This window comes from Pituophis catenifer, unplaced genomic scaffold (genome assembly GCF_029215685.1).
Source record: "Pituophis catenifer annectens isolate HBS135680 unplaced genomic scaffold, rPitCat1.0.hap2 SCAF_4, whole genome shotgun sequence".
Classification (NCBI taxonomy): domain Eukaryota; kingdom Metazoa; phylum Chordata; class Lepidosauria; order Squamata; family Colubridae; genus Pituophis; species Pituophis catenifer.
In genome coordinates, this window is record NW_027256884.1 from 119309815 (window position 1) to 119325686 (window position 15872).

General features: G+C 41.5%; 1 protein-coding gene across 2 annotated transcripts; it reads right to left on the bottom strand.

The window, feature by feature from the left end:
* Positions 1-918: 918 nt before the first annotated feature.
* CUNH11orf54 (chromosome unknown C11orf54 homolog) lies at positions 919-15744 on the bottom strand. 2 transcript variants are annotated; one of them, XM_070944005.1, is made up of 9 exons: positions 15679-15744; positions 13809-13902; positions 10883-10981; positions 9470-9543; positions 8246-8347; positions 6574-6750; positions 3951-4100; positions 2479-2595; positions 919-1236 (listed from the first exon to the last, which is right to left on the bottom strand). In XM_070944005.1, the coding sequence occupies exons 2-9, from the start codon at positions 13864-13866 to the stop codon at positions 1063-1065; spliced, it is 951 nt and encodes a 316-aa protein (XP_070800106.1). In that variant the 5' UTR covers positions 13867-13902; positions 15679-15744; the 3' UTR covers positions 919-1062. The 2 variants fall into 2 exon arrangements, with proteins under 2 accessions (XP_070800106.1, XP_070800105.1); XM_070944004.1 differs by having other exon boundaries at positions 15631-15719.
* Positions 15745-15872: the final 128 nt, after the last annotated feature.

Here is a 15872-nt window from a genome sequence, read left to right on the forward strand (position 1 = left end):
CCCAAAAATCAGCTGGCCAGCGCACACATGCACGCTGGAGCTCAGCTAGGGCAACGCTCATGTGCCCACAAATATGGCTCTGGGTGCCACCTGTGGCACGCGTGCCATAGGTTCGCCATCATGGGTATAGGGTTTCCTGCTTGAACAAGGGGTTGGACTAGAACAGGGATCAGCAACCTGCGGCTCTGGAGCCGCATGTGGCTCTTTCACCCCTCTGCTGCGGCTCCTTGTCACTCAAAATATGTCACAACCGCCAATGTGTGATACCCGCTGGCATGTGATTTATTGAGCTTTTCAACCCCCAATAGGCCAACCATGGATAAATCCAAGAAAAGTTTCAGAAGAAAACAGAACGTTTAATTCAACTACATATGCTAGTTTTGTGGCCGCTCAAGAAATAGTCAGGCACGGGAAGGGTTTTGTGGCTCCCGGTGTTTTCTTTTCTGTGGGAAACGGGTCCAAATGGCTCTTTCAGTGTTTAAGGTTGCAGACCCCTGGATTAGAAGACCTCCAAGATCCCTTTCAGTTCTATTCTGATTAATATAGATGACTGGACTCTTGATTTCTCTTGAACAAGGGGGAGGGATCTTGGACATCATTGTTTTGCCTCTCTGCCACAAGGGTGCAGCAGAGAGCAGGAGGGCCAATTTAGGCAATTAACCCATTGCCCATTGAGGGCTATGCTAATTAATGGTTTCCTTTCCCTGATGTAATGCAGTGACAGAGGACAGAAATTGCAGTTCAGCAATCTTGGGATAGGTATAGAGTTCCCATCCAGATTGCAGCTGAAATCTAGATGCTAAGGACAGAAAGAAGGGGAACCAATGATCTAAAATGTAAATATATTAAGTAAAAATTGGGCTCCTGGTTTTGTTTCGCAATCAGCCAGAATGTGCTACATTTCCAATCTGAAAAAAATCAAATTTTGCCATATTTTATTTTTAAGTGCCAAAAAAAATAATACATTCAGGTTGTGATTAGACATTAGTTGAACCTAGTGAAAAGCAAATTTAATCATTTCTTGATTTTCTGCTTCTTCATTAACATCAGCTGGGTTCGACTTTAATCCCGACCCACCATATGCGTCTCCTTTGGTCTGTCGATCCGAAAGAGGAATTCAGCAGGGACAAAATACCCCAGATATTCTACAGTCTCTGGAGTTGTGTCCGTGTGGTAGTGGCCACCTTCACCGTGATGGCTGAAACAGTGGGTGTGCTCCACACGCAGATCAAAACCCTGGGGAAAAATCCAAGAACCCATAAATTCCTGTGTGTCCCAAGCAGCAAACATTTCCTTCAGTTCAGATACATCGCATGCAAATGTGTTATTTTGTGTTATTTGGCAATATAGATAGTCCTCATTTAGCAACAGTCTCATTTATCTACTTTTCAGTTATGGCGGTGATTTAAAAAGTAACTTTTTCACAAGTTTCACAGGTCTATAAAGCAAAAGAAAGTTGCAATAAAGACCATAAGTTTGGTCATGGCTTCACAATGACTGCTTTGCCGAACAACCTAGTTGCCACTCGCAATAGTGGTAGCTAAATGAGGACTATTTGTGTAGTTTGGGTGAGATGAGTCATGACAAAGCTGCACCAATAGCTTTGTACACTCAAGATGGGGAACATTTATATTTATTTATTTGCCAACAAATACAAGGAAACGTAACAGTATAGACATAGACATGGAGACATGAAAATTTTTTGGTACAAATAAAAGGAAATAAATAAGCAAAACATAGCCATAAACACATAGAATGAATACATATAAATGGGGACAGTAGGACAGGGACGGTAGGCACGCTGGTGTGCTTATGCACGCCCCCTTAGGGACCTCTTCAGAAACGTGAAAGGTCCACGGTAGACAGTTTAAGGTAAAAGGTCTGGGGATTAGAGAGACTAACAACAGGATCAGGTAGAGTGTTCCAGACATTTACTACTCTATTGCAGAAGTCATATTTCCTTCAATCAAGATTAGAGTGAATTACATTGAGTTTGAATCTATTGATAGCCCTTGTGTTAGTGCGGTTGAAATTAAAGTACTCATTTACAGGTAAGATGTTTGGTAAATAATCTTATGAACTAAGCTTAGGTTGGAGGTAGCCATACCCTTACTAGGATTCAAATTTGGGCTGCCTGCATATTAGGCAGTTGTATTAACCTCTGAGCCACAAGTTCTCCTCCCTTTATCAGCTGAACCAGGGGAGAGATTAAGTGTTTTTCTGTCCAGGTACCTGGAGCTGAAAGGCGACAATCCTGTGACATGAGAGAAAGATTGGCCCAAGAATTTAGTCTCCTGGTTTCTAGGCCAGCACCTTAACCACTACACCAAAATGGCTCTCGCTGGGTATTCCCAATTCTTTGCATGTTATGATAACTTGGAGCAAGAGGAGTAGATGATTGTTTAAAATAATGACCACTTTGCATCCAGGCCAGTAAGTTGGGATCTCCCTTGAGAAACAGCAATAGAATTTACTTACTGGATCTTGAGAAACAATCACAGGCTGGCAAATGAGCGGAGCTGTCATTTCAAAAAACTTCAGCCAATTGTTCACCTTCTCATCAGTTTCCAAAGGGCAGGCAGAAAATTCAGAAGGCTGCAATTTAAAAACAAACAAACAAAACACGTGGCTGTACTTGAATAAAGAAAAGCACAGGAACTCTTAAGTCATCAGAGTCCATTTCCCTCCTCTCCAGATCGGAACATGACACAAATTTTGCTTTGACACAATTCTGCGCCTTCTGGTAGTATCTCAATGTCTTTTGAAACGTAAGCCAGAAAATTCTCCAGCCGGCACAAACAATTAAAATTTCAACTCTCCATCAAAATTGGGACAAGAGTTAAAGTAGCTCAATGAGAGCTTAATCGGCTGTTTTGAATGCACAAATTTGCTAGTCTGGCTTCCCCCCAATATAAGTGAGAAAGACCCCTGGCTGAAATCTTGGAAAAATCCTGCCGATCAAGGGCTGTGTTCATGTATTGAGGGAGCCAGCACTATCCGAAGACATTTTCCATGGTCATGTGGTCAGAATGGCTACACACCAAAGGCAAACAGAATAATGTTACCTACCCACCCAAGTGGCATCTATTTACCTATATTTTTCAGAGTATAAGATGCTCCGGAGTATAAGACGCACCTTCGTTTTGGGGGAGGAAAATAAGAAAAAAAAATTCTGCCTCTGCCTACCAGCATCCATCGGTATTCATCTGGCTAGCGTCCTGTCAGTGTGTGAGACTGTTTGGCAACTGAAACAGTATTTGTTGTGTGAGCAACAAGGGAGGAGACAGCAAGGAGCCTGGGCGTGGCTTAGGTCAATTGTTCTAAAGCTGCATGCTGTGCTGATCTCAGTGAAACCGAAACTCCTCTCCTCTGCTTGTGTTTTGCTTGCTGCTGCAAACTCTGACAGTTCTTGCAGCAAATAGCGAACAGCCAGGTCAGCTTCAGCACATTATTGCAGCCTGATTCAGCATGAGCAGCCGATTGGCCAGTGGATCAGCTTTCTGGAATACTCCCAATCAGCTGTTCCAGGCTGCAGGGATTGCCAGACGATCGCCTCCTCCATGCCTTGCATTTTTGGCTACATTCAGTGTATAAGATGCACCCAAATTTTCACCTTCTTTTAGGGGGGAAAGAAAAATACAGTATCTATTTGTATTTTGCATGCCTTTGAACTGCTAAGTGGGCAGGAGCTGGAGCAAGTAACAGGAATTCACCCTGTTGCACGGAGCTCAGGTCTCGAACTCAGGCTGTCAGATCTCCAGCTGACAAGTTCAGCACCTTTAACCGCTGAGCCATCGCACATCTACTTGATAGCACACCATAAAAAAGCAAGTTTGCAAATGTTTACGGAAAGACTTTACTGTTTAATGTGTATAGACTTTTTTTCTTCTTTTTGCGTAACTCATGCTTCCAAAGAAAAATGGAAAATCATCTTCTTGTAGCTGACTTACCATAATATGAAGTTTTGCATTTCCTTTCTGGATAATGAAGGTACCTCCCATTCCTACTGTTCTGTCACCATAATGCTTATCTAAGGCTTTCCGTATGCAGGATATGAAATTCTGCTCACCAGTTCTTTTCTTTGCTCTCACTTCAATGACCTTAAAGGAAGGAGGCAGGTTAATATTGTCATGTGAAGCAGAGGAAATTCTGTGCAGCAATTTGCAGTTGAAATAAAAACGAAATGACTAAGCTTCATGTAATGCATTATGAGTTGAGAATTACACACTTGTAAGATTTCATTATGACTTGGAGCTCCCTTCTTAACACATTTTGTGTTTGTGATCTCTCCACCTGACAATTCTAATGGTCAAAATCATTATTCCCACATTAAAAGCACAAGGCCAAGAGCTCATAGATTGAATGATTCCTCTCAGGAAATTTGTGTCTTCAGAGAAAGTTGATCTGGGAAATTTAGTTTTTTATATTTCCCTTTTAATCTAGTTGTAGGTAATAAAATGTTTGTGAATTCTTGGCATCCAATATGCTCCCTATCGTCAGTCCTTATTTTTAATGTATTTTTTTTTAATGGCATCTTTTTATGACTGAAAAAAGCATCTAGGTGTTATATAGTCTGATAACATTATTAGAAGATACAAAGGACAGGGCCTAGAATCTATAGAATCTTGGTTGCCATGATGTAAAAAAGATGTTGAGACTCTAGAAAGAGTGCAGAGAAGAGCAACCAAGATGATTAGGGGACTGGAGGCTAAAACATATGAAGAACAGTTGCTGGAATTGAATTTGTCTAATTTAATGAGAAGGACTAGGGGTGACATGATAGCAGTGTTCCAATAACTCAGGGGTTTCCACAAAGAAGAGGTAGTCAACCTATTCTCCAAAGCACCTGAAGGCAGGACAAGACGCCATGGATGGAAACTAATCAAGGAGAGAAGCAACCTAGAACTAAGAAGAAATTTCCTGACAGTTAGAACAATTAATCAGTGGAACAACTTGTCTCCAGAAGTTTTGAATGTTCCAACACTGGAAGTTTTTAAGAAGAGATTGGACAATCGTTTGTCTGAAATGGCATAGGGTTTCCTGCCTGAGCTGGGGGTTGGACTAGAAGACCTCTAAGGTCCCCTCCAACTCTGTTTTCTTATTCTATTCTATAAACTTGTTTAGAACTGTGCGCGCTACTTTAAAAAAAAAAAGATACAGCAGACAAAATCTTATGAGTGTAGAAAGACAGGAACCACCTTTCTTAGAGTGTTCCTGGGCTTGTGGAGTTGCAAACCTGTTCTCTTACTGTAGCCGATTTGTGAATTGTTACCATCCAAGCATTCACAAGGGCCAAATATATTGTCTTTTTTTATTAGAGAAACATAGGTCAATTAAATGGGCAAAACTGTATTCAAATTTAAATGACATTGGTAGTGTTACAGCAAAGGGATCAGTGTCTTCTACATACAATAAAGAAAGTCGATAGGATGCTAAAAGAAGAAACTCCCTTATAAGATTTGTGGATTCGCAAGATATAGGGAAATGTTAAATAATGTCTGTAGTGTTGTTCTGTGTAAAATATATATATATATTTTAATTTATATGCTGCCCTTCTCCGGAGACTCAGGGCGGCTTAGAATGCGTTAAGCAATAGCCTTCATACTTTTGTAACAAAGTCAGCTTATTGCCCCCACAAACCGGGTCCTCATTTTACCTACCTTAGAAAGGATGGAAAGCTGAGTCAACCTTGAGCCTGGTGAGAATTGAACTTGCAGTAATTGCAGGCAGCTGGAAGCTAAATACTACCTTTAACAGTAGCATTAGTCTGCTGCGCCACTCAGGCTCAATTCTTGAATATAGCTGTGGGACACAGTTATATGTGTCTACATATCCTTACATATATCTTTATTGTAAGCAGGTAGTCCTCATTTAACAACCAATTGCCTAGCAACCAAGTTTCAACAGTCACATGATTGCATTTTGAGTGCTTGGCAAGCAGCCTGCATTTATAGCTGTCCATAGCAGGGGTCTCCAACCGTGGCAACTTTAAGACTTACAGACTTCAACTCCCAGAATTCCTCAGCCAGCTGGCTAAGGAATTGTGGGAATTGAAGTCCACAAGTCTTAAAGTTGCCACGGTTGGAGACCCCTGGTCAATAGCATCTCACAGTCATGACTATGAATTACGTTTTTTGCTGGAAACTGGCATTTACTTCTGGTTTTTGGCAAAAAAAAACAAAACACGATGCAAACAATGGTTTTGCTTAACAACCTCTGCAAAAAAACAAAAAATTGTTGTAAAACCAGGTTGATTTAATAACCCACCTAACAATCGGCATAATTTACGACTGTAATCCTGGGCTCAATTATTGTTGTAAATTGAGGACTAGCTGTAAATATATGTATTTATACCAGAGGTTCCATTGGTAATACGTGTGGCTGTATAAATTTGTCAATAAAATGAAGCATAACAAAATGAAAGAAAGCATGTTCACATGTAGAAGTTTGTTTGTTTGGGCTTTGTTAGCTTTTTAAATTTTCTTTTAATTGGTTTGGGGTTTTTTTGGTAGACCTTGCATGGATGTTTGGTTTGTAAAAAGCCATTCTAATAAACCTGACCGAGCCACATACCTTACCAGGAAGGCCTTCACTTGCATATAGGTTAGCCAGCAGTCCAAATTCACAATCCTTATGTAGGGAGCTGTATTTTTGGAGCAGACAGGTGCCATCCTCAGGGTTGATCTTGGCTAGGTAACTTCCATTGATTGCTGCCTTTTCTTCCTTTTCAGTTTGAACAATTGGGATAAACTAGATAGAAACAGATAATCATCTTCCAATAGATCAGCACGGTCTACCATCATTTCACAATGATTAAAACAAACAGCACGTTTTGTTTATAGCTTATTCCATTGTAGAAAGTCAGCTACGCGATTTGAAAATCATGGTTCGTTACCGTACAGTATGAACCTACCCAATGATGGTTTATTCAGTAAATCCTTTCACACATACTATGGCTCAGAATGAGGTGGGGTTAAGACCTCATCTTAAACATAGAGAAAGTCCAGAAAAAAACCAACAACAGCAGAGGTTTTGGAAGTCTACTAAAACAGAGATTTAAGCAAGATCTGAACCTGATTAAGTGAGGGGTCCCCAATTCTCCAGGTAGCAGTACCGGTACCGGTCTGCAGCAGGGATGAAATCTACTTACCTTCCTTACCGGTTCGGAAGTGCACGCACCACGCAAATACTCTGCGCATGCACAAAACCTTCTACACATGCGCAGAGGTTAAATAGCACAACACCTGGGTGGGTGGGCAGAGCTTCGCATAGCCATCGCTACCAGTTCTCCGAATTACCGGCCACAATTGCTACCAGATTGCCTGATCTGGTCCGAACTGGGAGCATTTCACCCCTGGTCTGCGGCCTGTTGGGAACTGGGCTGTGAAAATGGCGGGAAAGCGCATGGAGCTTCATTTGCGCATGTGTGGGATCTAGGTTGCAGATGTGAAACCATCCCCTCCTTCCCCCTGCCGGTCTGTGGAGCCAGAAAAGTTGGGGACGACTGGATTATGTAAATCAAATTTTAAAGGGAATTTTATAGCCTAAATGGTGCAATCCTTGCAAGAAAAACTGAGATCAGCTATGCTGGCTAGGGAATTCTGGGAGTTGAAGTCCACAAGTCTTCACGGTGCTGAGATCGGATAGTTAATACTCCAAGTATAAGGTAAAGGTTCCCCTCACACATATGTGCTAGTCGTTCCCGACTCTATGGGGCGGTGCTCATCTCTGTTTCAAAGCCACAGAGCCAGCGCTATCCGAAGACGTCTCCGTGGTCATGACTAAACGCCAAAGGCACACGGAATGCTGTTATTTTCCCACCAAAGGTGGTCCCTATTTTTCTACTTGCATTTTTTACATGTTTTCGAACTGCTAGGTTGGTAGAAGCTGGGACAAGTAATGGGAGCTCACCCTATTATGTGGCACTAGGGATTCGAACCAGTGGACTGCCGACCTTTCGATTGTCAAGCTCAGCATCTTAGCCACTGAATCACCGCGTCCGATATAGATATATATCAGTGGTGGGTTTCACTTACCTTTGCTACCAGTTCGCTAGTGCACGTGCCACTTCTACGCATGCGCAGAAGCTTCTGTGCATAGCGTATTTGATGACGTCTGGGCGGAGCCTCCCGCCACTGCCGCTACCGGTTTGCCTGAACTGGGGCGAACCGGTAGCAACCCACCACTGATATATATCTATATTCCATATACACTCAAGCTAATATTTTCTTATCCATTGTCTTACCTCAGCATTACTTCCAACTACTCTGGAAGAAATAGCTCCAGCACCAAGAAAAAATGCTCCGGGTAATTGTATATTTTTCGCTATTATGTTCAGGTCATAAACCTAAATGAGAAAAGAACGGTTAAATTTGCTCATCTGCATGTTGTCCAGAGGGCAGTGCTTCTTAAAGCACTGTTCCTAGGACTCCTTGGCCTCCTCCCAAGACCCACTCTTAGGAGTCTTTAAATTTAAAGTTTAAAAATTTAAAATTGCCATCCTATGTTGAAAAAGAATACAATATTAAAATCTCATCCAATGATCATGAGAAGTGGCAGTGAATGCATCAGTTTTAATTTTTAATATTGTAAATATAAACATAAGCCATACAAACAAAAGCTTTTTTGGAGTCCTCCATAATTTTTAAAAGCAGGAAGAGATCCGCAATTTATGTTTTTGCCAAAAACCAATATTTACTTCTGGTTTCCAGCAAAAGAAAAAAAAAAACAACTTATAGAAAATAATTAGTTTGCTTTAATAACCGCAGTGATCAGTTTATGACCGCCAAAAAAAGGGCTGTAAAATCAGTCAAACTTACATGGTGACTCACATTATAACCATCATGACTTACATCTGAAATTGCAAACTCAGTTATGGTTGTAAACCAAGGATTACAAGATTAAGAACTATGGTGGCACAGTGGTTAGAATGCAGTACTAGTAGCAGGCTACTTCTACTGTCTGCCGGCTGCCAGCAGTTTGATCCTGATGGGCTCAAGGTTGATTCAGCCTTCTATCCTTCCGAGGTCAGTAAAATGAGGACCCAGATTGTTGGGGGCAATATGCTGACTCTGTAAACCACTTAGAGAGGGCTATTAAGCTATGTAAAGCGGTATATACATCTAAGGGCCATTACTGTTGCTGGCCATTACTGTTGCTGTGAATTCAAATAATACAACCATTTTGTGTGATTTATTAACTACTAATCGAAACCTACCTGCATTTTTAAATTGCGGAATTAGGATCTGAACCAAATCTCTTTGAAAGGATTAAAAAAAGGTAACCAATTAACACAGATGCAAAATGTTAGAATGGACTAATCTGACTTTACAAGGATCACTGCGATATTAGCAAAAATGATTTGATTCCACTCCAAAAATGGGAATTATTGTTTCTGATCAAAATGGGAGGTTATTGGATGAAAGACTACCTTTTGCATATGGTTGCAAATACATTACACTTTATTTACCTTGTCTTTCTGTACAAGTGGTAAAAGATATGGAACACCTCCCACATCTGCAATTCTAGGCTTGCCACAAATACCTGTAAAAAGGGGAAAAAAAGAGCAAATTCATTTTTTTTCCAGATTTTTTTTTTTTACTAACCCAAAACAATATAAAAGCAGTCATGGTTTAGTTCGGTGGTCACTAAATGGTGGTCTATGGACCACTGGTGGTCCGCAAGAAAATTTTGGTGGTCCGCAGAAAAATTATTTGCATTTTTTATATTGCACTAAATACTATTTATCTTTTTTAAAAAAATCATATTAGTGGTCCGCAGGATTTAAAATTATGAATTTAGGGGTCCTTAGGTCCGAAAGGTTGGTGACCCTGGTTTAGTAGACTCCAAACCCAATTATTGTGGGCTGCATTATGAACCAGGCAATGGTGGCTTGTATAACCATAGCTAAAGCAAACCATCATTTAGCATAGCATCCTTACGACCTATATAAGATCACAGGGAGGCACGGCCAGCAACCCTGTGACGTAATGGCAAAGGTGGGGCTGCTCTTTTTGAAGTCCTCCAAAAGTAGGAAAAAATAGGATTTTTTAAAGGAGCATTCAGTATTTTAAGGTATGCGACAAGGGCTTTTAGCTTGCATAACCCAATCTTGAAAAGGCTTAAGCAAATCTACTCCATTCTTTAAAGAAAATCTATTCTGCCAAAAATAATCCTGGCAATTTTGTCCCTGTTTGACCTGGTGGCCCACATGTTACCAAGATAATGCCTTGGTAAGGCCATACTTGGAATACTGCATTCAGTTTTGGTTGCTGTCTTTTGGTAAAAAAGATCTTGAGATTCTAGAAAGAGTGCAGAGAAGAGCAACAATGATGATTAGGGGATTGGAGGCTAAAACATATGAAGAACGGTTGCAGGAACTGGGTATGTCTAGTTTAATGAAAAGAAGGACTAGGAGTGATATGATAGCAGTGTTCCAATATCTCAGGGGCTGCCACAAAGAAGAGGGAGTCAACCTATTCTCCAAAGCACCTGAAGGCAGGACAAGCAGCAATGGGTGGAAACTAAACAAGGAGAAGCAACCTAGAACTATAGAGAAATTTCCTGACACTTAGAACAATTAATCACTGGAACAACTTGCCTCCAGAAGTTGTGAATGCTCCAACACTGGAAGTTTTTACGAAGATGTTGGATAACCATTTGTCTGAAGTGGTGTAGGGTTTCCTGTCTAAGCAGGGGGTTGGACTAGAAGACCTCCAAGGTCCTTTCCAACTCTGTTATTCTATTCTATTCTATTCTATTCTATTCTATTCTATTCTATTCTATTCTATTCTATTCTATTCTATTCTATTCTATTCTATTCTATTCTATTCTATTCTATTCTATATATTGCCAATATTTTGTCACAGGTATCATGCGTTACCTTTAGCAGGAAAACAAAAGGGTTCTTGAGTCATATCAGGACAATCCACCACAGATACCTGGACATCTGCAAAATTTCCTTGAAGTCCATTCTGTAGAACTGGAAGGAAAATAGATTATTGCAAAGAAAATTGAAGAATGGAATATGTTAAAGCTGACCACGCTGAAGTCAGGGTGAAGCCCCTTCAGTTGAGTATTAATGCTTCCTGGTAGTTTTCTTTAGATTGAAACTCATTGTGTATGTATGCCCTAGCCACACTCTAAAACAAAGGCAAAGCCATGACAAAAAATTGATATTAATTTAATGAATTACCACTGATTCAAATAAATTGCATGTAAAGTAAGGCACTGCCTTTGTAAAACAATGGATTGCCCTCCTGCATATACTTACATAGATAGTCCTCACTTATTGCCTCATTCAGTTATAACAATGCTGAAAAAATAACTTTACGACCAATGCTCATATTTACAACTCACACCGTTCCTCAGACATATGATCACCATTAGTCAGTATGTGTTGTCCTGTGCCTGACTTGTTTTTCATTTTTCCTCCTCGCAAAGCAGAGATTGGAGAGGAGGAGATTGCAAGAGAGTAAGCACACAACGGGAAATATACATGGAAAGCATGGCACTAGCAACTGCAAATGTACTATAGAATTCTTTATTGGCCAAGTGTGATTGGACACACAAGGAATTTGTCTTGGTGCATATGCTCTCAGTGTACATAAAAGATACATTCGTCAAGAATCAGAAGGTACAACAATCAAATCCTATTAGGAAACGGTCAATATAAATCTTAAGGATACCAGCAACAAGGTTACAGTCGTAAGTGGGAGGAGCTATGCAAATAGCTCGGCATATTTCCCATTGTGTGGCTGTTTAGTCTCTTGTAATCCCTTCCACTGCAATCTTTCTGTTGTATGGTGGAGGATGCTGCCCTAAACTCCTCCCGACCAGACCCAGTGAATGCCCTTTGGTAGATGAGACTCTGTCGCACTTGGTCCATGCATCCCAGGGCTGTGTCCTTGTCTAGCATCTCGATCATGGATCACCAGCGGAAGACACAGAAGATCAGCTGGGACAGGACACCAGCAGGGGTAGGCGATGGCAGCAGAGTGCAGGGGGCCAAAAAGGTAGAAATGGGGGGGGGGGGCATATATCAACAGCACAAAGATTTATATATCACTCCATAGTGCTTTAGGGCCCTCTCTGAGCAGTTTACAAATGTTAGGATATTGCCCCCAACAATCTGACTCCTCATTTTACCAACCTAAGAAGGATGGAAAGCTGAGTCAATCTTGAGCCAGTCAGGATCGAATTCCAGGCTGTGCATAAGAATTAGACTGCAATACTGCATTCTAACCACTGCTCCACCACGACTCCTCCAGTGCTATGGTTGTAAGTGCGGGCTAGTTGCTAAACACTCAAATTTTGATTCTGTCACTGCAACAACCATAACTTGGCTGGCCAATGCTAACTATCGTTCACTCAGCTGCTGAACAAATGGTTAAGCAATGGTTAAGCAAAGACTATCTCTAACGAGATCATCCGTGGTTTCGGGGTGAAGTACCACCAGTACGCTGATGACACCCAGCTGTACATCTCCACCCCAGACCACCCCAACGATGCCCTTGAAGTGATGTCCCGATGCCTGGAGGCCGTGCGGATCTGGATGGGGAGGAATAGGCTCAGGCTCAACCCATCCAAGACCGAGTGGCTGTGGTTTCCGATGTCCCAATATAGTCAGTTGGTGCCATCACTGACTATCGGGGGCGAATCATTGGCCCCCACGGAGAGGGCGTGCAACTTGGGCGTCCTCCTGGATTCATGGCAGTCTTTAGAAGAGCACTTGATGGCCGTGACCGGATTTTTCATCAGGTTCGCCTGATTCGCCAGTTGTGTCCCTTTCTGGATCGGGACTCCTTACGCATGGTCACTCATGCCCTTGTCACCTCCCGCCTGAACTATTGTAACGCTGTCTACATGGGGCTCCCCTTGAGGAGCACCCGGAGGCTCCAACTGGCGCAGAGTGCGGCCGCGCGGGTGGTAATGGGAGCGACATGGCGCTCCCATGTAACATCCCTCCTGCGCGAGCTGCACTGGCTCCCGGTGGTCTTCAAAGGGGGGGGTTCAAGGTTTTGGTTACCACCTTTAAAGAGCTCCATGGCTCAGGACCCGGGTACTTGCGGGACCGCCTACTACCACCAATATCCTCCCACCGGCTGGTACGCTCTCATAGAGAGGGGCTCCTCCAGGTGCCGTCGGCCAAACAATGTCGACTGGCGGCCCCCAGGGGGAGAGCCTTCTCTGTGGGGGCACCTACTATCTGGAACAAGCTCCCCCAAGAGATACGGAGGATCCCGGATCTGCGCACCTTCTGCCGCGCTTTAGAGATCTTTTTATTTCACCAGGCGGGCCTGGCCTAACTTTCTCCCTCTTTTTAAACAATTTTAATATTTTAAATATTTTAATACTCAAAGTTTAAATTTGTTTTAAATTGATTGGGGTTTTAATCTGTCTGGGCCAAACTATTTAATTCAATTTTATTTCTGCTTTTAAATTTTGTATGTATGTATTTTATTGTTGGCTGTTCACCGCCCTGAGTCCTTCGGGAGTAGGGCAGTATACAAATCAAATAAAAGTAAAGTAAAGTAAAGTAACTATATTTTACCGAAATAGCTACAGCGACAGATTCTCTTTGCGTTGATGGGAGTGTTCTTGAAACTATTACCTTTCCCAGGGATTAAGGAGTGCTTCTGCCCTTGTTTCTATAATGACTTCCAAGTGTTCCCTTCAAGGACATCTCTACATGTTCATAATTTGGGGGAAGAAAGCTTCGGGCCCTATATCCTGCTTTTCTAACTGCTGCTGTTATACCGATTCTTCTCTGAGAGTTTTTCTAACACAAAAGAATCATAGTTGCTTACCATCAGCCACTTCCTCCAGAGTAGGTACGTGAAAATCAAATTTTTCCACTCTAGCCATGTTTTATTCCAGGCAGCCAACCAAGCAGGCCAGCTCCTAAGAGATCAAAGTACATCAAGAATAAAGTTACAGGCCTGTTAATGAACATACTGGTTTTGCAATTCAACCCAAGCTTTTAACAGTGCAGATGTTCACGGTCATTTCTGAGAGTGTTACATGTTAAAAAAGAATCATGGACCGAATTGTGCTCTGCTGTACATTTCACTATTTCCGTCTTTTCTTCCATTGTTAATCTCGGTGGCCACATCTGCTCTTTTTGATTATTCAAAGGGAAAAAAACCCCAGATGATTCAACAAGCAATATTGTTGATGAATCAGCACCCACAGTATCTCAACTACTTTTGGACAGGAAAAAAAATGTTGTTTTAGGCATACAGTATAAGCCAGTCATTTCATTGTAAAGGAATAAACTTAACTGAATATTTTTCTACAGTTAATATAAGTAAATCTGTTCTTACTTTAAGCCTGGATTCCCAAAAGGTGGTTTGTTTGGATATAGTTAAGCCTTTAGTATTTTGTAAACTGTGGTTTATGGTTTAATGCAATATGTGAATGTGCAAGTTTACTCAATAAACCAGAGTTAGCTATTCACATATAGCATGTAACACTTAGAAACAAAGTTCTCAACTGTTGACTATTTATAGAAATTAGATTTGAAAAGTTTATTTGCTGGTTGCTTCATACCAAACTTTAACAACAACGAAAGGAAATTAGGATTAATTTTCTTCACCAGCTGACATTATTTGGAAGTAAACTCCAATTAACTACTGTCTACGAACCAGATGGAGGATTTGAAATGTATTAAGTTCTACAGGAAAACGGTCAAGGGAATTTATTTCGCAAGAAGAAATTATATATAATAGCAGGTGAAACCACTAATCATGCAAATTGTCCTTTATCAGGCCTACATTTTTCCCCAAGTTTTTGAGAACAGCTTGTTTAAAATATTAGCTCATTTCTTAGTATGAATTTATCAATTCCTCTTAAAGTTCAGTGATAAACCTATCACATTAAAAAATATTATTGATCTTGCTAATTTTTTTTCTAACAATCACATAACATTTACACTCTTGCTTCCTAGAAACTTTCCTGTGTATTATTTATAACCAATACAAATTGCCATCTCAGTGTTTTATAGTTTTTAAGTTAATATTTTTATTAGGAGCAACTTGTATCAAGCCCTTTGACATTTCATAAAGCAGAAATTCTGAGATGAGTAATAAAAATGCAACCTATTCAGAAGTGTGGTTTCAACGGCTTGTTTTAAGAGCAGTGATTTTCAAACTTTTTAAGATGTGCGGACTTCAACTCCCAGACGTCCCCAGGTTTGGAAAACACTGTTCTAAAAAACATCCATTTTCTGGATTCACACACCCTGGAACCCAAAAGTACTGTAACTACCCAGGCTGAGCCTGCACAAGTCGTTGACTGCACAAGCCTACAAACAAAACTTTCTCTTAGCGTGTGAATCCCACCACCTATTTGCAACAGAAGCGTCTCCAAAGTAAAAAAGCAACCTCAAAATTCTGCAAATTTTCCTGGAGTCCAAGATACAAGCTTTATTGCTCTTATATAATAGAAGCTCCATTAGCTACAATAGGCATTACTCCCGGGTAAACACACCTTGCACTGAAGTGGGTGGCGTTCCGCGTTTTTTCCCCCCACGATTTCCCAATGTGTTAAATAAATCCCATCAGGCACAGCCCACAGCCGAGGATTGAGCTGGGACCACCACTTACGGAAAGTATTAAATCGCAGCCTTACCGTGCAAATCATGCAAAACGCGCCTTTGCTTGCATTGCCTTTACTTACAGCACTAGAAGGAACGCGCGCGCAGGGCGTTAGCCTCCACCCGGACCAACTTCTCAAAGGGTTAGGCTCTCGCAAGCCACGCCCAGAGCTCCTTTTGACCGCTTTCAAAAGGGCGCGCCCGGCCTCACCCCATCCCTCTTCCCGTTCTGCTGACGTCCATTTAACGAAGAGTCGCGAGATCAGAAGCCGGTTAT